This window comes from Polypterus senegalus, chromosome 8, assembly GCF_016835505.1.
Source record: "Polypterus senegalus isolate Bchr_013 chromosome 8, ASM1683550v1, whole genome shotgun sequence".
NCBI classification, from domain to species: Eukaryota; Metazoa; Chordata; class Cladistia; order Polypteriformes; family Polypteridae; genus Polypterus; species Polypterus senegalus.
Genome location: NC_053161.1, coordinates 180,912,741 through 180,938,189, shown reverse-complemented (window position 1 = coordinate 180,938,189; position 25,449 = coordinate 180,912,741). Strand labels below are relative to the sequence as shown.

At 40.0% G+C, this 25,449-nt stretch overlaps 1 protein-coding gene across 1 annotated transcript in view; it reads right to left on the bottom strand.

Annotated features, from left to right (window-relative positions):
• The window catches only part of LOC120533501 (stonustoxin subunit alpha-like), a 139,463-nt gene that overhangs the window by 50,126 nt on the left and 63,888 nt on the right, over nucleotides 1-25,449 (bottom strand). The window contains exon 5 of the mRNA XM_039760406.1: nucleotides 5,724-5,900. Coding sequence (XP_039616340.1) covers nucleotides 5,724-5,900 — 177 coding nt within the window. The remainder of the gene's footprint in view (nucleotides 1-5,723; nucleotides 5,901-25,449) is intronic.

Sequence of the window (25,449 nt, the reverse complement as noted above, 5' to 3'; positions counted from 1 at the left end):
ACTCATTGTTATCGGACAAGTCATCGTGTCATTGTTGGTGAGTAACCATAATCAATTTTCTACTTACAGTACTTAGTACATGTACGTACGTTTAGTGTCATTGTACACACACATTTACTGTATACTATTTTTGTTGCATTGTACGTATTTATTGCTGGTGGCATGTCTATCGTAATGGCTGTAACATGTGATATCGGAGACACTCAATATCTTTAAAATAATATTTAGGTTTTACTATATATAAACAGTGTGTTTATATACATAATTTCAATGAATCTTACCTAATATCTAAGAGAATACAAAGGGATTATGCTGTATAACTCTGCGGGGAATATTTATAAACAGTGTGGGAGAGTTTATAAGGGCTTAAAATATATAAAAATAACCATAGAAACATATGGTTTCTACTTCGCGGATTTTCACCTATCGCGGGGGTGGTCTGGAACGCAACCCCCGCGATCGAGGAGGGATTACTGTATACCGATAATTCTCTTTCTCACCTTCTGCAGATCTTTGATTCCCCACTCAGATACAGTGATATAAATACTCTTAGTGGTGCAGTGAGAGTAATATGGAAAAAGATGATCCACTGTGGCAACACCTAACGGGAGCAGCAGACAGAAGAAAAAGAAGGTGCAGTGAGAGTAACAACGCTAAAGCAGCTATGGTATTTGGAATAGTTTGACCATTCTGTAGACCATTATATTGTTACAGGTTAATTACAATCAGATGCATTAAACTAATAAGCAATATGCTGTTAATTTCAGTGTATTTATTAAGCTGCGTCAGGGATGTGGATCTGAAAAAGAAAGGGTAACCACACAGGAACAGTAGCACTGCTTTGACGCTGGGTGCCGCAAGTCTGCAAAATCGAGCGCAGAACTTGCGTACGCCAGGGTATAAGCTACCGTGGAAATGTGCATGGCTTAATGCCAAGTTTAGGTTTTATATTTGTGATTTGAACATGGCAACGTTCTTACGCAACATTTTTGTATGCACGCACTGTTTATACATTAGACCTCAGGTGATTTAATATCCTGGAAAGACAAACGGACAGCCACGGTAGCATATTATATAAGAAGATATTCAGATAAAATGTTAAAACATATTAAATAAATAGAGATGGATTCAAATTCTGAGTTTACACCACAGGCCATCAGTCACAGAGAAGTCATACATTTGACAAAAAGAGAGGGGTTAGGAGCCTGTGCTGATACAGTATGTTTCAACATCCCCCAAAAGCAGCACAACTAACCACCTCAGGATCCCAGATTAGGACGTGAGTGCAGGGCACCTCAGCTCCACACTAGTTCAGTTAGGATGGAACAGTGTGAGGTTTATTACAGCGGCTGGAGTGCCAATCCTGCCACCAACCCCCCAGTTTCCCTTGCAGTTTGGAGGACCTTCTTGCAGGGCTCAATGCAGGATAACATCACACACAGGTCAGGGCAATTGCAGGTTATACGTCTAGCTCATGGGCCTAAAGAAGTGGAATCGCCTTTAGCATTTACGGGATTTGAAGCAGCAACCTTCTGATTTCCAGCACAGATCCCTAACCTCACAGCCAACACACCACAATATTTGACAAAGACAGAAGACAAATGAAGAATGAGAGTGGCCTGAGTGTGAAGGAGCAGTACAGGCACAATGAGAGGGGCTTTTTAAGTAAGTAGTCATTATTATTATTATTATTATTATTATTATTATTATTATTATTACCCTTGGCTCTGTAATGTGATGGATGTTCTTAGTAGGATGACACATCAAGCGTGATTTGTTCAGGACATCTTTTAAGACCCCTGAGTATCTGCCTACATGCCATCAGTCAGACCTGAAGGGTGGTATTTGACGAAGTGCACTTATGAAATTGAGACTTAGCTGATGACGCCTTACTTCAACAACCTCCAAATGTTTCCAGTTAGCTCAGGACCAGAGGTGTAAAGTCATGAAGTACGACTATTTTGTTACTTTAAGTACATTTTTCAGCAATTTGTATTTTACTTGAGCAAATTTCATTCATAGCTACTGTTAATTTTATCTCACTACATTTTGAGGTCAAATGGTGTACTTCTTCCTTTGTTACATTCTCCAGCAAGTCCTCGCTATTTGTTACACAGACTAAACTATTATTAATATAAATTCATAAAGGAGACCAATCAGGTGTGTTGTATATTATTCAAAAATAAACTCTTTGTAGTATGCCTTCCTCTGCTCATTTGTTCCCATGCTTTCCCATTCACTGTTAAGACGTGGAAATTAGTTGCTCATTTTCCTTGCATTTGTATTTGAACACTTCACTCAACCATGCAAAACTCAAAGGTGATTCATATATAATGCAGTGCCATCTGTGTCTATTGGCATCTAAAGAAATCTCTGCTCTCATGTAAAGAATTCACCTTTACATTTAAAGAAGCAGGGTGAGATAAGTGTTATTTTCCCTTTGTTATGCTGTGTTATATGGAGCCTCTGAAGTTCCAAAAAGCAGAGTCTTTTTAACTTTGTGCAAACATTTTATGGTCATTAGTAATATCTTGAAAGCAGAAGTAGTATATTGTGAAAATTATAATATCCATATGTTGTACACACAAGACTAACGACTGAAAAGCAAGCATGAGCTCAGCCATATAAGCTGCTGGTTAGTTGAAGAAGACAGACTCGGGTTCAATTGAGATCTCGTGGCCTGAGAGGGTCACATGAGTGTTCATGAGAGTGGACTCCATTGTCCTGCTGTACCTTGCTTGTATGAGTGCCAATAAAAGGGGAGTCAGCTTTTCTACAATTAGAGGTAAGTATTTTTGTTGCTGCAGGAACACTAAAATCTGATTGGGAACCACAAAGACCAATGAAAGTGCAGCTTACGTATGAAGTGAATATTCTAGCTTTCTGTATGAGAGTCAGCTCTGAGCAGCGATATATTTTATCTTTGCAAGTTTTTGGAAAATTACTACCCATCTGTTATTCTGTCTTAAACTGAACTGTAGTGTATGACTTGTATCATCTCGGTTCTGTCCTAATTATTAGTTCTTTACATGATTCAGAACAGAGAATTGAAATGAACAGAGAGCATTCAACAGTAGAACACGGACTCTCACATTTGTATTTGTCATTTTAGAGTGTGATACTGAAGTTGAATTATTGTACTGTAATATTAATGCAAGTTGGTTATAAGTGTGGGAAAATGCTATTCTTGTACTTGTTGATCTCCTTTATTGTTATCTCAGCCTTTCTGTAATCCACTCGCCCTTTGGCTTTCCTGATATTCTGATTTTCAAGGTATCTTTAATCTGCACAAAATTAGTCCAGAATTACCAGCACATCACAAGCACAACTTATTGACTGAATTATCAGCAGGGCGCCATAACCTAAAGGGTAGGTTTATGTTTTATCTAAACCTGAGAGTGAAGACGTGGGATATTATAGAAAAGAGAAAATACACAAAAGGATTCATTAAACCTCACAAGAGTACAATTTGTTGGGAAAAAATGAATGTGAGTCTGCAGCCATGTAATAATTATAATGAACTAAATCAAATTACAGGTACAAATAATGATCCCCTTCTGCCGATCTCCACCATATTGAACCAAGTAACATGTTCTACTCTATTTGCTAAACTTAATTTAAGAAGTGCTTATAACTTCATTCACATCAATGAGGAAGATGAATGTTAAACCATTTGGAATTCTACAAGTGGGCTCAATGACAACATGATAATGTCCTTTGTGTGAGCCGACAACCCAGCGGCATTTCAGTCATTCATGAAGGACATTTTTAAGGTTATGTTAGGAATTGATGTGTTGGGTTATGCAGGTCATATTGTGATATTCTAGGAAAATATGGAATTACACCTAAAATGTGAAGGATGTTCTCTCCAGATTCTCGAGTTTCTACAGCCCTTTGTAAAATGAGACAAATGTGAATTTCAAACAGAAAAGATCATCTTTCTTGGGTCTGAAGTGTCACATTAACGTTTACCTTTGCACATCAATAATGTTTCAGCCGACAGAGAGTGTTAAAAAATCCTAAGATGTGTCAAGTTAGTGAACTTATACAAAAGTCATGTTCACCTTTGGGCATTTTTTTCATGAAAATTGAAAATAACTCCACTGTAGTAAAGCACAAACTGTTGGCCATGACGTTGTCCCTTAAAGAGTGTCACCATTGTCTTGAAAGTGCTGTGTGTCCTTTTTTTATACAAACTTATCACAAAACTTATTTAAACATGCTAAACAATTAAAAAGCAGACATGATAGATGGAGAATATTCTTCAGTAGATTTGATTTCTGCCCTACCTGTCATTTAGTTTATAAATATGGAAAAGCTGACGCTTTCTTAAGAATTATTATGGAGTGACCTCTACTCACATCAGCAAGCTGCAGCTGAACATGAGTATAAAAAAAATGAAAGGTGCTATATTTACTGGATTGATTAGAAAGTCATTTGATAGCCTGCACTTATTTTACAAGGAGCTGTTTCTTTTAAATGCCCACAAGAAACACAAGTGTGAGTTAGAATCACAAGAGGCTGCCACTTCACACTCTGCAGTACCTCAGTGACACGTCACCATTCCAGAATTCCTCTCAGTGTCTCTGGACATATGACATAATGTGTGTCACCTATTGATCACTTAACCCACTGACTATTTCAGTGCACCTCCTCTACAGATCTCTGGCTTATGTCTTATTTTATTGACCATTTTTGATAGAAAGTGACCTTCACAGAAGACTCGCCAATAATGATGGACACCTGCAGAGCTGTCTGTCTACCTGTGGTCACCTCCTGTGTCTCACCTTACTGTCCACACTCTTTGAAATTCTAATCCTTCTGACTCTCCTCCTGTGACCTTTCCCACTGTCATTTTTTTCAGCCAGGGTTCCTCACCTGTTCTGGAATTCAAAGGTCACTTTTTTGCTTATTTCCTTCATTTTTTATGTTTTAATTTTTGATTATTTAGTTTCTTTATGTTTAAAGATTGTTTGCTATGCTTCATGTGCTTTGTGGGTGGTCCTTCAAGATGAAGAGCTACCTGCCCATCACCATCAAGGGAGTAGACTGGGAAAGCCTGCAGTCCCCTATGGTTCATTATGAATGTACTTGTGCTATGATGAGTTTAGCTGCATTTGTGACTATTCTTGTGCTGTCATCATAACTGGAGTTTTGAAAATTTTTTACCTTCTCAAATTTTGTGTGTTGGAATGTTGTTTGCTTTGAATTCCCTTTGTTGTTTATGCAACTCCTCTTGTGCTCTTTGATGTTTATTTGGAGTTTATTTTGTGCCTCTGAGCATTTTTTTGTGAAAATTAACCTTTGTATTTATAAAGATGCTTCAGTGCCCTTTTTGGTGACTAGTCTGGTTTGATGGTTCTCGTCCCCTCTGGTGGGCAGTTTGATTTGTATTATTTTGGACTTACATGCTTGGAACTCTCTAGTTCATAACATAAGGATGTGGACAACATTGAGATTAAAACAAAGAATGGACAACGTGGGATTGTGGGAGAGGAAATAAAACAACAGGCTGAACAGACAGGACAACGAGAGGATGAAAGAGACCACTGTGGGCGAGGAGCTCAGGGTCACAATGCTGTCTTTAAGAATTTAACAACTAAAGAGAAATCTGCAGCTTTGTCCTCGTCACATCCATCTGTCTGCCCACGTGTGACACTGACGTCTATCCTGAATAAAAACATATAGACACACACTCTGACTCACACTAGATGTTCACTTACTTCAGTTTCTCTATTTTGCAGTTTTCACTCCTCAGCCCCTCAAACAGCTGATCCACTCCTGAATCCTCCATGTTTTTATTGCCGCTCAGGTTCAGTTCAGTCAGTCGTGAGTGTGGAGCAGAAAGAGATGAGAAGAGAGCTGAGTAACATCTCGAGGTGAGACGACATGATGACAGGCTGTGGAGAAGAAGAGAGAGAAGTGAGGACAAGTGGACAGACAGACCGTTGGGGGTCTCAATAAGTGACATGATGACTAGAGGCAGAGCTGGATGCTCAGGTGTGTCTCTGAACAGCAGGCTGCTGCTAGCATTTGAACTGAAACACAATTTGAACTCCACACCAATGCTGCCCTTCAAGGCGCTATATACCTGAAGCATCTTCTGTTTGTCAGGTCACCCTGAGTGATGAGAAGTTATCAGCCATCACACTGGACAGGAGTGTCACACAGCAGGACTGACCTTGTCCTCCACTTGAGTGTTCAGATCCTCTTCTATGAGTTGGTCACAGCCGAGTGACAAACTCAGACTTCTGTCCTTCATTCAGGACTCAGGGTGAGGACACAACTAAAATGATTAACAGGAGTCCATTTACAAATGTCAGCCTCTCCAGATGATCAATGACAGCAGCTGTAATTCAGTCAGCCTTTTTTTTATAGAGCGCTCATCACAAACTAACAACACAAACAAGAGGACAAATAAACACCATGATCCCAAAGATAAATAAGTGACAAGGGAGAGCTGACAGGAGAGGTGATGGGACACGGGAGGACATGACAGTCCAGTCCAAGGAGGGACACACAGAGGGTCACCGGCTACTCGCAGTGATACTCCACTCTGTCCAGTCATCTTCTCTAAGGCCTATCAGCCACCTGAGCTCAATGGACAAACATCACTCAGCCGGCTGGTGACACGGGTTCAAGGTGACGGGCTTGTTGTGTCATAGCGAGGGTCTCTCTCAGTGTCACTGCACACACCAGCTGTTACAGACATGAAGGACTGAAGAGCTTTGGTGGTAAGTAGAGAGGTTGGACCCTGGACAGGCCTCCGCTGTTCATGGCCACTTAAGGACAAATTTATAAAACTGAATAATAAATAAGATAGAGGATAAAATAATAAGACATAGAAAAATCATACCAAATGGAAAATAAAAATGTGTTTGAGTGTCACTGTGACAAAGTGGACAATTGGACACAGTTTACAAATTAGAATTTGAGTGCAAATATAAAGACATTTCTGATAAAAAATATGAAAAGAGACAAAGCCATCCCCTTTATTTTATATAGTGCCTTTCAATCCAATGTCACTTTACATGTCCAGCTCTTTCCTTGTATTCTTACTCTGAGCACAGACATGTGACATTACTCACTCAGGATCACACAACATGTGACAGGCAGGAACTGAACCCGCGTCACTGGGATGTCAAGTGTGGTACCCCAGCCACTGGGCCACAAAACTGGGAATCAGGATTGGTTAAAAATGACAGAGGAGGTGGGACATGAGCTGTCATTCAGCCTGAGAAGATGTGAAGAGAAGGCGGCCATCTCAGTGAATTTGATTTATCAGGCCTTTGATCAAATGGGACGATTTGGTGTCTTTGGATGCCCTAAAAATGTCAACTGACTGAAGTGTTTGATTATTGTGTTGTTAAACATTTGGTCAAAGTGTGAACGCTAAGGAGGGCTGAAGTGACACACAGACACTCAAACGTGTGACAGAAACAGGACAGTGGCACAGTGTTTAGACACACATCAGGGACCAGGGTGCAAATCTGAACACATGACTGAGCTCTCGGCTCTTGGTGATGATTCTTTTTTCATTTTTGTGCTTATAAGACTTCAGGGGTGTTGGCTGACTTATATTTTTAATTCGAGTCCTCAAGGATATAGTGACAATAAACTTATAAATTAAAATGTATACAAATGAGAGTGATGTACAAGTGACAAGGGCTGCAATCAAATGGCATGGGACAAACTCTGAAGTGTTGTAGATCTCCAACAAGGAGAACACACTGAGCTGAGTTTGTGTGCTTAATTCACAACTTAAATCGTTTTAACAGCCGACGAGAAGATGAGCCAAAGACGTGGTAAACTGACAAGTCAGCAACACATTTCAGGCCTGTGTCAGGCCGCAGACTGCAGGACTCAGGGAGCATCAGACTTCTCCCATTTTCAAAAGCTCCAAGGCCGATGTGAGCTGCTCAGTGGTCTTGTACCCCATGTTTGTCTCAGTCTGTTATTGTTATGATTGCATTTATTTTTTTATCATATTAATATGGCAAATGTAACCTTGTTTTTATTTTTACTGATTGGTTTTGTGTTATTTCTGTTATTACTTCTTGTGAATTTTTTAGACTGAGATAATTGAAGCCTGCGGTGGGCTGGCACCCTGCCCGGGGTTTGTTTCCTGCCTTGTGCCCTGTGTTGGCTGGTGTTGGCTCCTGCAGACCCCCGTGACCCTGTATAGGATATAGTGGGTTGGATAATGGATAGATGGATGGATGGGTAATTGAAGCTATTTTGCGTTTTTCTGTGACGCCATCTTCAGTTCTCATGTGTCATTATTTTGTGTATCTTTTCAAAGAAGTTGCTACAAATTAACAATTGGGGTCACACTAAGCGTTTTGTGAAAGATGAAGCAGTACAAAGTTCAATCCATTGGATTTCTGCCTTTTTCAAGTTTTTGGATGTGTCACAAAGAATAAGCACACGTGTTTAAAAGTCAGACGTTACAACTGGTGCTGTGTTTTGACTGTGAGTTTGGATTTCACTTTCAGTTTTGACGTTTGGCTTTTCATCTTACCAGTTATGATCTCCTCTTTTGGCTCTCAAATGGCATTTCCTTTCTGCCATTTGTATCATAGGCCTGATTTAAACTCGGATCATTTAAAAATGAGTGAATCAGTGAGAGAAGACGGGTTTACAAAGAAATGATCCCCTCAAGGGAGAGGTTAAAGATTTAAAGACCCCAATGACAAAAGTCAAAACTACTTTGTAACAAACTCTAACTGATATTTCTACTTTAAGTGCTCACACAATTCAAGGAGCTGGTGGTCAGCAAGTGGGTTGGTTACTCATGTAAAGGACCAGCCAGTCCTCATGTGCTTTGTTTTACTGGAGACCCTATTGTTATTTTACATGAGTCATTTCTTTCTGAGCCTACATTTTCCAGTTTCTGTATCATACACTTTTCCTTTATACACTTTTTGTCTATCTATTAATTCTTCCACTTCAGTAGTTTCTTATCATTTTTTCCATCCCTGCTTTTTCAGAAGCTCCAAGGCCAAGGTGAGCCCCTTGGTGTACCCCCATGTTTCTTTCACCATGTTAAACCTGGAATACCTGAAACCCTGTTGCATCTATTTATTAATTTCTTTATTGATCACATTTTATTAGTTTTTAGACAATACCACCAATTTTAAATAACAAACACAACATCACAGATGGTGACCACATGTAAGACTTAGATTAGAGGACAAAAGACCAAGGAAAGAGGTAGAAGATCAGACAAAATGAGGAGCTGATGAACAGAAAGCAGAGACGTGGCCATCTGACCAGAGCTCTGCTATGGGTGTAGAGTGCAGGATGGACAATCAGAGTCTTTGTAATGAGTAGAAAATCTCATCTAAAACAGATAAAGAATTGAAAGGTAATACATGGGGAAAGTGTGACGGTGCAGCATAAAGTGGTGGCGATGGACTGGGAGATCAAAATCAACAGGAGAATAAAAACCAGAACAAGCTGCACCAAAGATACAGTGGCGGAGATTAAAAGAGCAAGGGCTGAAGAACAGGTTTAGGGATAATGTTTGAAATGAAGTGCAGTCATCTGAGAGTGTAAAGGAATGATAGGAGAAGAATTGCAAATATGTATTAAAAGCAGATGAAGAGGTATGTGGTAGGATGACAGAAAGGAGACCACCTGTGGACAAGGAGACATGGTGGTGAAGCAGAAAGATGCAGGATGTGTAAAAGACTAAGACATGGTGCCAATCAGTGAGGGAAGTAGAAAGAGAAATGTATAAGCAAACAAACAAGGAGTCAAAGATGGCAGTGGCGAGAGCCAAGGGGCAAGCCTTGGGTGATGTGTAAGAAAAAAATGAAGACAAAAGAGGAAGACAGACCCTAATTTGTAGAATATGAAAGCTATCAACAAGTCAGGGAAGGATTTTAGTCAGATAAAGCAGATAAAAGATGAGCAAAGTTTGGTCTTCAGTGAGCATGAAAGGATCAAGAATAAGCTGAAAGAGGTACTTTGAAAACCTGGTGAATGAAGAAACTCCAAGGGTAGGATTTGGAGAAAGGTTACTACCAAGAATGACAAATGGGAGAAATAAGGAGACACTAAAGAATGAGAAATGGAAAGGCAACTGGATTGGATGAAATATCAGCAGAAGTGTGCAAAAGTTTAGCAGAAAAGGAAGTAGACATGTTGTGGAATCTAGTGTAGAAGATCTACTGTATGAACAGGAGAGAATACCAGACAGATGGAGGAACAGAGTGATTCTACACATTTATAAGGAGAAGGGCGACATTCAGGATTGTGGAAGCTGTAGGGGGATAAAGCTAATGTCATACAAAATGAAAATAAGATATGAGACAATCAGAGGTTAAATAAAAGTGGGAGAGAAATCTAAGGAAGAACAAGAAAGTTTATGGAAGTGGTATGGACATGTGAGGAGGAGAGACAATGAATATTTGGGCAAAAGAGTGATGGCATTATTGTAATATTATTATTATAAATGATGAGAATGATTCTGTTATATGAATTATAAAAGTTCATACTGCCAAGCTTTTATCATAAAGTTTGTTAACATGACAAACATATTTAACCTCAAAGTGGTAACTCTGATGCAGTGATATTTTCATTACGAAAACGAGAATTAGAACTAAAAATATTATTTTTTGTTTAACAAGAATGGAAACTGAAATTAAAGCTAACAGAGAAACTTAAACTAAACAAAAATAAAAATTAGTGATATGTGACCAAACTAAAATGGGAACAAAAATTGAGTAAAAACGAAAAAATCGGCAATAGTATTTTCCTTCAGTCCGGTTCAGTTGTGCAGAGGAGTTGTTTGTAGGTTGCCCTGAGTGTTCAGTTACATTTTGCTATTTACTATGTGGTGATCTTGTAACTTGGGCTTACTATTCACGTGGCACAACTTCTGTAAAGGACCGCTGTTTGTTTGTTGAGCACATTCGGCTCGTCTGGTTGAAGCAGTAAGCACATGTGGGTGACGATGGCGAGTTTTGCACAGATGTTTGCTGGTAGAAAGCAAGAAACCAATGTGTGGAAATACTTTAATTACAGCGCAGATGATAATAAAAGCAAATGTAGCATGCAAGAAAAAGAAAGGAGTCTCTGAGTTTCAGTGCAGGGCCAGCTGGATCAGGACTTAGTGGAAGTCCAGCACTTCTCTGGCAAAAGGACTGCACTTCATACAAGGACATGCAGTCTCGCCAGTCATCATAAAAAGTAAAAAAAACTAATAATGATCACATAAAATAAATGTGTCCACTGGTCTGTGCTATAAATTTGTTTTCTGTATGATTCCAATAATTTTGATCATTTTTATAGTCAAAATCGCTGAATTGCCGCATTTCCTGTTCAAATACATGGGAGAAATGCAAGGTGTGTCAGCGACAAGATAAGCCTCACCTCTCCTCGAATTGCGATCTCCCTCATACACTGAGTTGATGCCTGCAGTTGGTGCGTGCCTGTTGCTGTCTCTCTGTATGTCGCCAATATAATGTTTTCAGACATGTTTATTATACACCCCGACTTTCCACAGTCTGGCTAATATCTTTAAAGAACTTGTGTAACATATTTAGTCTTACTGATCGGACATAAAACCACAGTGAAAAGGTACAAGGTGAGGCAGACTGTACCATGCCGACCTGAAGTGGGTGCATGTGAGCCCAACAGGCTCTTGTTGCTACTGCAAACCCCGTCTAACCTCACTCTCTCTCTCATTTCTCCTAGGGCACGAAGCAGAAAATGGCCGACAGTGGGGTAACTCGCGTTGAAATCGTAGTTGAGGAACTCCAGGCACTTGATGAACAGATTCAGAAACTCCTGTCCCGACAGGGCTACCTGAGAAATCTGAAGGCCCGGCTGTTGGATAAACCGTCCTTGCCATCTGGAACAGGCGAAACATCAACCCCGCGTTGTGCCGACCTCACCCCCGCGTCTCATAGGGAGCGGCGCTGCTGACCTCGGTGGATTTCAGCTATGCAGGCGGGGGTTCAAGGCCAGAGCACCTCCATCGGCACAGGCGAGCATTCTATCTCAGAACCGGTTTGACCCTCTCCGCGTCCCCATTTCGCCTTCAGCACCTGGTGATGTATTAGTGGTAGGTGATTCTATCGTTAGAAACCTTAATGTCGCATGCCCTAATGCAAAATCGTTTGTTTCTTGTTTTCCCGGTGCTCGTGTCCGAGATGTAATGAGGCGTGCGCCAGCGATCTACGAGAAACACAAGGAGAGGGCAGTTGGAGCAATCGTTCTGCATGCCGGTGTAAACGATATAAGAAATTCTGAAAGCTGACTTTGCAGCTTTGATTAAAGACACGAAGGAGAGGACCCCATCGGCAAAGATCTTCGTTTCGGGTCCACTACCTCTCGTCAGACGATCCAACGAGTACTACAGTCGTCTGCTAGGATTGAACGACTGGGTTTCTGCAAGAAGAAGGATGTCGGTTTCATCAACAATTGGAATCTCTTTTTGGAAAGGCCGCGTCTCTTCAAGCGTGATGGCCTGCATCCGAACAGTTTGGCGCCCGGGTCCTCTCCGAAAACATATCGAAGGTAATTTGTTTTTCTTGACTATCTATCTCTGCTCTTAACCCCTTCGAAATAATACTGTTGTGCCAGGACATGATGAGTGTTTAATAGAGTCTTCCGTTAAAGTGCACAACATTAATACTGTAATAAGCAATCTCAATGCACGTAGAAAACCTAGGAAATACGGCATAAACTCCAATAATCTAATTAAAATCACTATTTTAGAGGAACAATGTATTAAAACTATAAAACAGATCACAGATTAAACAAAAAATACACACAGAGCGCGCTAATAATAATAATTTAGTTCCTATTCCAAATATCAATAACGCACATAGTATTCATCTCTGCACCTCTGAAACATTAAATATGGCACTATTGAATGTTAGAGCTTTAACTAACAAAACGTTTTTTATCAACGAGTCTTATTAGTGATAAAAAAATAGATCTTATTGCACTAAATGAAACATGGCTTAGTTCAGATGGCGCGGCAGTTTTAATCGAATCTGCCCTCCGGATTACAGTTTTACTCGTGCAGACCGCCAGGGAAAAAGGGGGGGCGGATTGGCTAACATTTACTCGAGCCGATTAAAATGTAAAGATGTCAGTTTTGGTAAGTTCAAGTCCTTTGAGTATCTCGCCGTTGTTATCATGGAGATTCTCAAGTTCTAGTACTATCCGTGTATAGACCTCCTAAATATAACGCGTCGTTTTTTGAGGAATTCTCTGACTTAATGTCAATTTTAATTACTAACTATGACACACTCCTAATAGTTGGCGACTTTAATTTTCATATAGATAATCAGTGTGATCTAAAAGTAAAAGAATTTATGAACCTCCTGGATTCTTTTGATTTGAGACAACTCATAAATCAGCCTACACATAAAGCAGGTCATATGTTAGACTTAGTGATTACTAAAGGACTGAAAGTTGATATAAAACAGATCATTGATATTGGTCTATCAGACCATTTTCTTCTACTTTTTAATATAGAAATAATGATAAAAAACACTCATGAGAAGCATATTGTTAAAAAACGCTTCTTTGATTTGGCAGCAGCTTTAAAACTTACAAACATTTTAAGCAATCAGTCCGTTTATAGTGCCAGCTATAATAGCGAGGATAATGTAAATAGTAAGGTGGAAAGATTTAATACTAAAGTGAGAGCTGCTGTTGACATAGTTGCACCTGAAAAGACAGTGAAAAATCTTCTAGCATTGGTATACCATGGAAGACCCAAAGAGTGTCTGATTTAAAGAGAACATGCCGTAGAGCTGAGCGTCAATGGAGGAAGACTAAACTTACTATCCACCACGAAATATTAAAAGTCAAAATAACAGAATACAATAACACTGTCCGTCTTGAGAGACGCTGCTATTTCTCCAAGATTATAAATAACAATGCTAGTAATCCCAGAGTCTTATTTTCAACAATTGATCGCCTACTAAACCCAGGTAGCTCAAAGGAATGCCTCCTAAGTGCTTCCAGTGAAACCTGTGAGGCTGTCGCTGTATTTTCAATCAAAAATTAATGATATTAGAAATAACATAGTATATCCCTCCAACACTAAGGATCCTCCTAAACCCCAGCATCCTGTTATAAACAAATTAAACTCTTTCACTAGGATAGATTTACCTGATTTAAAAAAAATAATCTCTCAATTAAAACCCTCCACCTGCGTCCTTGACCCGATACCAACAAGGTTTTTCAAAGAAGTATCAGGCGTGCTAATTGATAATGTTCTTGACATAGTAAATTCGTCACTAGATACTGGGGTCTTCCCAGACTGTCTTAAGACTGCTGTAGTTAAACCCCTACTTAAGAAACATAATCTTGAACCCTCAGCTCTTGAAAATTTTAGACCCATCTCTAACCTGCCTTCTTAAGTAAAGTTCTGAGAAGGCAGTCATTATGCAGTTAAATGACCACCTAAATAAACATGCTATTCTTGATAAATTTCAGTCGGGTTTTAGAACAAATCACAGCACAGAAACTGCACTCGTTAAAGTAGTAAATGACTTGCGGTTAAATGCAGACAGAGGCCATTTATCTGTTCTCATCCTCTTAGATCTGAGTGCTGCATTTGACACCATTGATCACAACATTCTTAGAAATCGCCTTAGTCAATGGGTGGGCCTCTCTGGCACGGTCCTAAATTGGTTTGAATCCTACCTGACAGGGAGAAAATATTTTGTTAGTTGTGGGAATTACAACTCGAAGACACATGATATCCGATATGGTGGTCCACAAGGCTCTATCCTGGGTCCGCTGTTATTCTCAATCTACATGCTTCCGTTAGGTCAGATTATCTCAGGGCACAACGTGAGCTACCACAGCTATGCTGATGACACACAGCTGTACTTATCAATAGCACCTGATGACCCTGATTCTATTGATTCACTAACAGAATGTCTGACTTGTATCTCAGAATGGATGAATAGTTTGTTACAACCTACAACTTGCGCCACCTCCACCTACTCAAAACTTCATGATGCTCCAACAATGATGGACAGATTAAAAGGCAGAAGTCTACGTGACCATCATCATCATCAAGCCCTTCCGTGAGAATCCAAAATCCAAAGAGGACTGTTTCATTTATATTAGGTAGAATGCCCAGAGGGGACTGGGTGGTCTCATGGTCTGGAATCCCTACAGATTTTATATTTTCTGGAGTTTTTTTGTTTTTTCTGTCCCCCCTGGCCATTGAACCTTACTCTTATTCGATGTTAATTAATGTTGATTTATTTTGTTTTATAACTGTGTCTTTTATTTTTCTATTCTTTATTATGTAAAGCACTTTGAGCTACTGTTTGTATGAAAATGTGCTATATAAATAAATGTTGTTGTTGTTACTGTTCTTCTACGCAGAGGCGCCAATAAGTTAGCGATATCAGAAAGTCAAGTGCACTGCAGCAATCCGTTTATTTTATTTTTTGTTCCGACTGACAGTCAAAATGGAAGATTAAGACTTTTAAAACTAAAGGAAAATAAGGAGGACTTTTACAAAAAAATGATAGAGATTTTTGTGGAGAAGGGTAGGCGCATGGACTTAATTTACAAGTAAAGGTAAGACCATAAACTGTTTTCAATTTTATAACAAATGGGATCAGACTAAGAAAAAATACAATATTTAAAAACTACATTTTGACCTTAAATAAAATATTCTTTTGTTTTTCTTATTATCCTTTTGTTGAACAGTTTGTAATAAAATTGATTAAAGCATTAGAATTAAAAGCTTTTAAAAACAACTAAATATTTCAATTAAGGTCAAAATTAAAATCTGTTTTTTATACACCTCTATATATTTTCATTTATATTGAATGAGTATGAATTGTGGAATTGCAACGGCAAATTTAGAATACATGGAGGGTGAGGCGCAAATGCGCTCTCTCCACTCTTTCTCTCTCGCCGCTATAAATGTAATGTTCTTTCTTATCCAAATATGTACTTTGCCTTGCGTGTGTGTAAAGAATGATGATGATGAGATATGAAACATAACCAGTAATCAGTGTACATGCTGCCAGTTGAATAGTGAATAAGCTACTCTTTGGGGTTCATAGATTTCTAACTCTTACTCTGAAGGAGTCAGTGCCTCACCAGCCATGAACCTCACTGCACATCACTGCCCTTCAGTCCCGGTGGCAGAAATCATCACCATATAGTCTGCTGGCGCCAGTTGTCGAGGACCTTGTCTGTGTACCTGCCTTACAGGAGCTCGTCAAGTGAATATTTTTACTATGTGGCCATTTTATGCAGTGGACGTCATTGCAACATGAAGAAATCTCTTGAAATGTGTGCTTGTTTAAAGCTTGACAGCAATGTGCTGCCCAGACTGGCTTCTTGGGTTGAAACATTTGATCCTGCTGACTACATTCATTAGGCCACTTCATCTGTTTGATCATGGATAGTCAAGCTGTGTTTAAGAGCATTATGAGCTGTGAGTGTATTTTGTTGAATGAAGCAAAAAAAAAAAAAAACACTAAAATTGAACTAATATTGCGCAAAATTGCTAGAACTAAATAAAATAAAAACTAAAATTTTAAACACAGAACTAAATAAAAATAAAAATTGTTGACTCCACCAAAAACTAGAACAAAATAAAAATAAAAATGAATTTTATAAAACAAAATAAAAACAAAAACTGCAATTAATATCAGAACTGAAATATCACTGCTGTGATGCACAGACTCTATTTTAGTTCCTTTTTAAGAGGGCCAATGCTACGTATTTGCACTGAAGTCATTTTTTTGGTAATTCATCAGTTTATACCGACTACCTGTTGTAGCCTCTTAGATATCTGGACAACAGTATCTCAGACGAGCTTCACTACGTCACACCCGCAGCGCTGAAAGCCATTAGCTGATTCACAAGGCACTACATTCAGTTTTCATATGGTATGGGTGTATATATATAGTAAACCCTCGTTTATCGCGGTTAATCCTTTCCAGACTCTACCGTGATAAATGAATTTCCGTGAAGAAGGATTCTTTATTTATAAATCGAATATTTTTGCAGTTAGAGCATAGAAAACCTGTTTACGAGACAGAGAGAGAGAGAGTTTAGCAAACAAACAAAAATCAACAGGGCTATTCGGGCTTTTAAGTATGCGAAGCACTGTCCGACAAAGCAGCTGCAAAGGGATTAATGTGAAGGTAGTCTTTCAGCATTTTTTAGAAGAGCGTCCATATCCTCTAGGCCAGTGTGCGAACAGCCCCTCTGCTCACACCCCCTCTGTCAAGAGCAGAGAATGCCAGAGACAGTGAGTGAGATAGAGAAAAGCAAACAATCAAAAATCAATACGTGCCTTTCGGGCTTTCAAGTATGCGAAGCACAGCGTGGGAAGCATATCATATATCATTGAGGAGTTTTATTAAATACGTAATACGTGCTCTGATTAGGTAGCTTCTCAACCATCTGCCAATAGCGTCCCTTGTATGAAATCAACTGGACAAACACTGAGGAAGCATGTACCATAAATTAAAAGACCCATTGTCCACAGAAATCCGCGATCCAGCGAAAAATCCGTGATATATATTTAGATATGCTTACATTTAAAATCCGCGATGAAGTGAAGCTGCGAAAGTCGAAGCGTGATATAGCGAGGGATCACTGTATATTAAACATAAAACTTTTTACCAACATAAAAAGTGAACAGGGTCTGGTTCTAATGTAACTGAATCACTTGAGGAAGAGAAAACATTATTAACTGTAATGATTATAAGTATCCATCCATTTTTCAACCTGCTATGTCCTAACTACAGGGTCACAGGGGTCTGCTGGAGCCAATCCCAGCCAACACAGGGTGCAAGGCAGGAAACAAACCCCGGCAGGGTGCCAGCCCATCACAGATGATTATAAGTATTTAACTCACAAATACCAATGGCCGTATTTTGTATTAATCATGCTGCAGAGAGCTATATGATTTTTTACTTCTATATGATTTGGTCTTCATTTAGGTAGAAAAGAAATTAAGCTTATGCACAGAATATAAGACTGGCTGGCATTCTTTTATGGGAAAATGCTGACCTCTTGATATAAACAGAACACCATGTGATATTATAAATCAATATTATAGTTTCTGAATTCCAGCATTAAACTTATTTGAGCCCTATTCTTAAAACTGTGAGTGCTCTGATAACCTCTTTATCTGAAAGAAGCAATGTACGCATTCCAATTCAGGGAGTAGTAAGCTATTATAATTTATGTATAACCTCAAAATGAACTGCCATAAATATTTATTTTCATTTAATACATGAAGAAGATATATAGAGGGAGGCCTCACGTTAGGCTGCAGGCTACAGGCAGGCTGCTGGCAGGCTGACGGTCTGTAGCCTCCTCTCACCAAGAATAAAGAAATTGATTTTCATTTTATATTGGTGTTTTTGTCTCTCGTTATTATCGACATCAGCGTCCACAGTTTTTGCTGCTGTGACCCAGATCAGAGACGGCCAAGCTACTCCTTGAGTGGGATCATCCAGAGGACCTGCAAAAGGACAGATTCTGGCTGGATCGGAAGGACCAGCTCTGGCAAAAGTTAGGACTGGCCTGTCTCTGCCGACTCCCGCAGGAGCCCTTGACGTCCTCTGATTTTTCCTGAAAGTCGAGTCAACTGGAAAATTCTTGGTGAGTAGACTGAGGGAGTCCGACCGGGGAAAACAAAAGAAACCAGGCAGTGAGTGGACCTGAATGTATAGATAACCTCTCGGAAATAAAACACTGTAAAGATTATGAATGTTAAGGACGTGAGTTAGTACACTCCCTAGGAAACAAAGAAGAAGTCTCTTTGAGGCTTAAAAGCAAAATAAAAGGGAGTGGGAAGAACAGATAAATAACTGAACATTTTGTGATCAGGAATAAGCATTGTTGTGGGATGGCGAGACTCTTTGCTCGGTCTGGTTATATCCTAACTCAACGGGTCACTCTGGGAATCGATCATCTAAACAGCGGTAACCAGCAGCCTTCGGATGAGACTGTCAGTCCGCTAATCAGGTTGATTGTCCCGGTGGACCGGGGGACAGGAGGGACCGGGAGTGAAGCGACAATGAGAGGCTTGTTTAGTAAAAAGAGTGTGGAAAACTCACTGGCTATGGGGAAATTGAATATTAAAGCCGAATGAAACCGGAAAACTTGGCTCTTCTGCTTTGCAAAGCATGAATCCACATTCTCATCTGTGACTGAATAAAGACTAATTGATTGAACTTTTCCTGTCTTCCTCAGGTGTTACTTTCACAGTTTATTTGGCACCCGAGCAGCTCCCCACCTTTCAGAGAACCCGAGCGAAGGTGCGAATTGCAGACAGGAATAAGATCGGTGACCGGTGAGCACAACTGCTTTACCATCCAGGAGAGGTACTAAGAACATAAAGATAAGAGCGCCTCTTGGAATGAGCCAGAGTTTTAAGTATTCTCATAATTAGAAGGGAGAGGTGGAAGTTTAGTAAAAAGGGAAAGTACCTCCCAGGCGGGGATTCGCAAAAGAAAGAAATTGAAAAAACAGGGTGTGAATGAGGAGCCTTTGTTCGGAGGATTGTTTTTGGAAAACATACCAAGGAAAAGAAAAAAAAAAGCGGCTCTCAAGACGTTACATCAGTGGTTGTCAACCTGTGGGGCGGCCCCCCTAGGGGGACACAAAGTAACAAAAAGGGGGGTGCGAAGATGTGAAACAAAAAAAACAAGAATCAAAAATATGAAAAATACATCTATTGAAACCAAAACAAATTAATTAAAATACATTCTGATACTAGAAAAAAAAATATAGAGTTAGATAAATGTCGATAAAAGTTAAGTAGGTATAATAAAATATGCATCTATGATATATCATTAATTAAAAAAGAACAAATTGGTATTAGTGGGCTCCTTTCAAAAAAATGTTAGGGGGGCGCAATTAAAACTGTTATGAAAACTCGGGTCGCAAATACTTAAAGGTTGAGAAACGCTGTGCTACATAGAACAGAAAACAGGGCTAGATTTAAAAAATAATGTAAATGGTGGAATAAACAGAGCGGGGATAGGTGGCCAGTAGAAGGCTTTGGTGATATGAGTGGAATACAGGAAGTTAGGAAGATTGCATATAGAAATGCACGAGGGTGCTGTAGTCGAGAAAATGAAAATGTTTGAGAAATGGGAATTGATAATTAAAGATAGAGCCCTGAATGTGATGCAGAAGTGCAATGAGGGACTGCAAAGCTAAATGAAACTTATAGCAGAAAAAGAAAAGTTGTTCTTGATAATGCAAGAACCATCCCAAAAGTCTAGACAAAGGATGGAAGAATAAGTAAATAAAAATAATATAAATAAGAAGAAGAAGAACAGATTATACCTTGATTTAGCATCAGCATGTCTTTCCCCTCCTTTTGAGGACAATTGTCCATCACCACCCCTTGGGGCAGCTGGAGGAATTAATAAGGGAGAGGAAGAAGATGGTCCTGATGATTTCTAAAATGGACAGTTTTAGCCAGAGAGGGATGAAGAAGAGGGAGAGGACACAGAACACCACCAACCTCAGTTACGTTCGGTGCAAGCAAGAACTGCGGCACAAAGACACAGCTCGGGGGAAAGGGATGCCTCATAATCCTCGATTTTGACCCTTCAGGGTCAAACATGGAATGGAATTTCAAGCACCATTAATACAAGTGCCTATTCCGCAATATAACGTACAACAGTCTGACTCAGATTAAAACCGTCCCACCTTGATGGTGAAAAGAAACTGGGACCTGCAAGAATTAAAAGAGGTGATGCAGGAATTGCTGAACCAGTTTGTGATGGCGAAGAAGCAGTTAGATGACATGAATAAGCCAAATGCTGCAGAATGGATTCAGGTCCTTAGAAGGAAAGCTAATTCCAAGCTGAAGTGATGTGAGAGGGCAATGGAATAAGACTCTGGGATGGCAGGGGGTTGATAGTGGCCAGTTCAGTGGACAGTTATGAGCACAAAGAAATGCAAAATATATCAGCCCTCTAATGCCCAGTGAACTTGTTTGGACAAGACCTGATGGCCCGCCTGTGCCTTTGCATCTCAGTTACGCAAAAAGGGAGTGAAGGTCACATCAGAACAACACACCGCCTTTGCACCCTCCACCATTACATGCTCTTATGCTGCCTTGATTGTTCATGTTTTTCTCAAAGAAAAAATCTCTGCTGTCCCGGGTTCCTCTTGGATTACAGCATTTAAGATCTTTTTACTGTATTGCATTCTTTTTTCTTTTTTGGACTGTATTATGGTGAAGTCTGGCTCTCGGACTTTAGCTGCTGCTGTCAGAAAAATAGACTATTTGCATAATGAATTGTTATATCGTAGCAGAATTGGCTGGAGCGGTATCTTTCTTTTGTCACAACAACTGCTTTTCTTCTGGAGTGGTTCTATCCCACATATCCCCATTGCTAAATCCGCTCGCTTTCAGTGGCATAATATGAGACAATGGGTATTAGCATGTCAGGAAGGGGAGGATTGGGAGTATGTGGGACCTAATATTTGGTCCACCCCAGATGGATCTGTTAAGAAAATTACAGTAGGATGAGTTTTACCTGTAACCCAATCACTCTGTCATTTACCTTCCACCTCTTCACCAACACCCATGCTGTTTACCCTTCAAATCTTTTACTTAGATTCACTCCACTCATCGCTCTGGGTACAAGGGAAATAATATTTTGTCTGAATAGCACATGTTGAACCTATGGTCATTTTCCCAAAGTCATCCTTCTGTTTACATTGTGCACAATATCTTTTTCCGTTTGAGGCTGAGGCCGGTATTACAATTCTTTATGCTGACTTAGTTAAGTGGGGTGCTATTATTCTGATCCAATACTCTCCTATTCTTCCAGTTAGAAAAGCAGATGACTCATGACGGTTCGTTCAGGACCTCCACGGAGTCAATGCTGCTATACACCCTAGGACTCCTATAGTCCCAAATCCTTCCACTATTCTCTCTACTGTCCCGACCACTGCTATGTGGTTTTCTGTTACTGATCTTGTGAATGCTCTCTTTTCAATTCCTGTTCACCCCGACTCCCAGTTCTGGTTCACATTCACTTTTAAAGGGAACTGTGATGCAGCAGAGATATAAAGAGACTCTGTGTGCGTGCGTGTGTGTGTGTGTGTGCGTGTGTCAGTGTGTGTATGGACAAGAATTAGAACAGATAAAAAACTGAAAGGTTATTGGTCAAAGGGGGGGTGGTGTCCTGGTGTAATATGTAGCTGAGTTGCTTTTATGCTCTGAGGCTCAGGAATAATGCGAAGAAGACACAAAGACTTTGGTCGTCCTTCAAGTGGAAATCGGGCACAAAATGTTCCAGAAAAGAGTTGCAACTGGTTAAAGAAAAATGAAATACCTGGGTCATTTTTTGACTTCAGGGGAATGTGCACAGTCTGCAAGACGGCAAGTTATGTCCATTCTTGTAATGTTAGGAAATTGCCGGCAATGGGTTAAAAAAGAAAAAAAAAACTTAATGAGAAAGCACAGCCACTCCAAGATTTAGAGACCTCTTCTAATTTGGCTTTGACTGATAAAATGTCATGGATGGAGCAAGCTGAGAAGGCTTTAACTGATATAAAATAAATTTTGATGTCTGTGCCTGCGTTAAGACTTCCAAACTAGTCTCGTCCTTTCACTCTGTTCGTGGACAAGAAAGGGGGGTGTATGACTGCAGTATTAACTCAACAACAAGTAGATAGACAAGGACCAGTTACATACTATTCTAAAAAAAATAAAAATAAAAAAACTGGATCCAGTGGCCGCTACAATCCCTGCCTGTTTACAAGCAGCTGCTGCAACAACAGAGGCCATATTAGCACTCAGATGTTGTTCTCATGAGTCTATTAACTGTTAAGGTACCACAACCTGTACATTCCAACTTAGTATAGACAAGAACATCTCATTTCACAGGTGCATTTGCGGTAGTGAAGTGTCAAGCTCACAAGGGGAAAACTAATCCAGTGAGTCAGGGAAATGCGCAAGCAGACATGTAGGCAAAGAAAGCTGACTGGATTCTACTTCACCACTAACCTCTTTATGTCTATAACAGTTGGAGGAACAAAAGTCACCCGAGGATGCAGTTTTATCTCTACAAACTGCAGCAACAGAAAAGGAGATAAAGACTTGGCAGAAAGAGCGATCAGAAAAAGATCCGAAAGGAATTTGGATCCATCCATTAACTAAACATCCTATTTTCCCAAATGCTTTCTTTCTAGGTATTGCAAAGGCTGTGCATGGTGTGGCCCACGCTTCCAGAGATGCAGTGATAGCACAAATGCAACAATCCTGTCACACCCCGAGGTTTTTCTAACTTTGCTGATCAGTTCTGTAAGAGGTGTACACTATGCCAAAGATTTAATGTAGGAAAAGGCTTGCAGGTAAGTCCGGCTGTAACACCAAATGCCGGGGGGCCCTTTGAATATCTGCAGATAGATTTTTTTTTAACTAACCCCATCTCATGGGTATAAATATTGCTTAGTAATCATCTACGTTTTCTCACGCTGGGTGGAGGCTTTCCCATGCTGCCACACAGATGCTAAGTCAGTGGCCAAAGCGCTATTTAAAAAAAAAAAAAAAATCATCCCACATTTGGGGTTTACCTTAGAAAATTGCAAGTAAATACTCTGTTACAAGAGCATACTCAGTGGCTGTAGATTGATGTCCGCTACTACGGCAAGTATCATCCACAGAGTGGAGGGCTGGTGGAGCAAATATATTCCACCTTAAAAATTTAAATTGGCAAACATCTTTGAACAAATAGGCCTATCTTGGCCTGATGCATTGCCTTTGGCCCTGGCTGGTCTGCGGGGAAGGATTCATCGCCAAATAAGACCTGTCACCATTGAAGATTCTTACTGGCCGCCCCATGCTAATGTGCTTTCCGCTATGTAAAATTACTCTCCACATGGTAAACAATTATCTTGTATCTTTTCTTTCAGGTTTGCGTAGTGCCTTACAAATAGAGAGAATGAACATGTGAGGGAAACATGGTGAACTACCTCATTACCTGAAACGTAAATTTCTATACCAATTGGGACTTGGGCTCCCATTAGAGACACAGTGAAAACACTGGCACCAGCCCAGGTGAAAAGGACCATTCCAGGTGACTTATGAGTCCCCTGACAGTAAAAATGCCTCACGCTGTTCACTCCATCTTAGTCCAGGCCAAAACCTCACATCTCACTACTGCCAGGGCAATACACTATCAAAATGTACTCTGTACTGTGTCAAATGTCACTATTGAAAGATGCTTATCTTTGAATCTGGCCTCCCTACTCCCCACTGAGGGAGAGGGGGAACCACACAACTGCCATGATGAGATAACAAAGGTCCTGAAACCTAGGCTGGACCTCTAGGAAACTCCACTAGAAACAGGAAAAGTACTTTATGTGGATGGCTGATCATTGCAATTAGACGATGGAACACTCTCCACTAGTTATGCAGTGGTCAAAGGAGACCACTTACTTGAAGCAATTCGAATCTCTTCTAGTTTAAGTGCACAAGCAGCTGAGCTAATAGCTCTTACCAGAGCTTGCTAGTTGTCTGAAGGGAAGGTCATAACCATTTACACAGATTACAGATATGTCTTTGGAGGCTGCCATGATCATGGGGCATTATGGAAATTAAGGGGACTCAAAACCAGTACTGGTAAGCCCATACAACATCACAAATTAGTGGAATCCCTTCTTGAAGCAATAACAAAACCATCAAAACTGGCAATAGTTAAATGCCAAGCCCATACTGGGAAACAAGACCCAGTCAGCCAAAGAAATGAACTGGCTGATCGCTTTGCTAAACAGGCTGCCTATTATAACACACCAGTTTCTTTATTCCAACAGAGGGATGACAGAGACCCTGATAATCAAATTATTTCTTCACAGAGTGCTGCCACTGACTGAGAAAGGATAAAGTGGTCCCGAGAAGGATCCCTCTTTGCTGGGGTCTGGACCCATAGGCAAACTAACAAACCTTTCCTTCCAAAGGTTTCTTTTCCAAGAATGGCAAAAATCGTACATGGCCTGGATCACAAAGGAAAAGACGCTATGACTCAGGATGTCGAGTGACATTGGGAAACCACAGGGTTCTCTGCATATGCTGAACAATTCTGCCAAAAGTGTGCCCTATATCAAAGGTACAATATAGGCAAAGGAACTCAGGTAAGTCCCGCCGTTACCCCGAAACCAGTGGGTCCATTTGAGCATCTTCAAATTGGCTTCATTGAACTAACTGCATCCAAAGGATATCAATACTATCTCATGATTGACGATGTGTTCTCCCAGTGGACAGAGGCTTTTCCCTTTAAACATGCAGATGCAAAATCTGTGGCTAAAGCTTTAATAAAGGAAATTATTCCAAGATAGGGAATACCATAGAAACTGCAGACCGATAAAGGTACCTGTTTTGTGAATTCTGTAATAAATTAGCTGACTACTTGGCTCCAGATAAATGTACATCATTACTGCAAATACCATCCC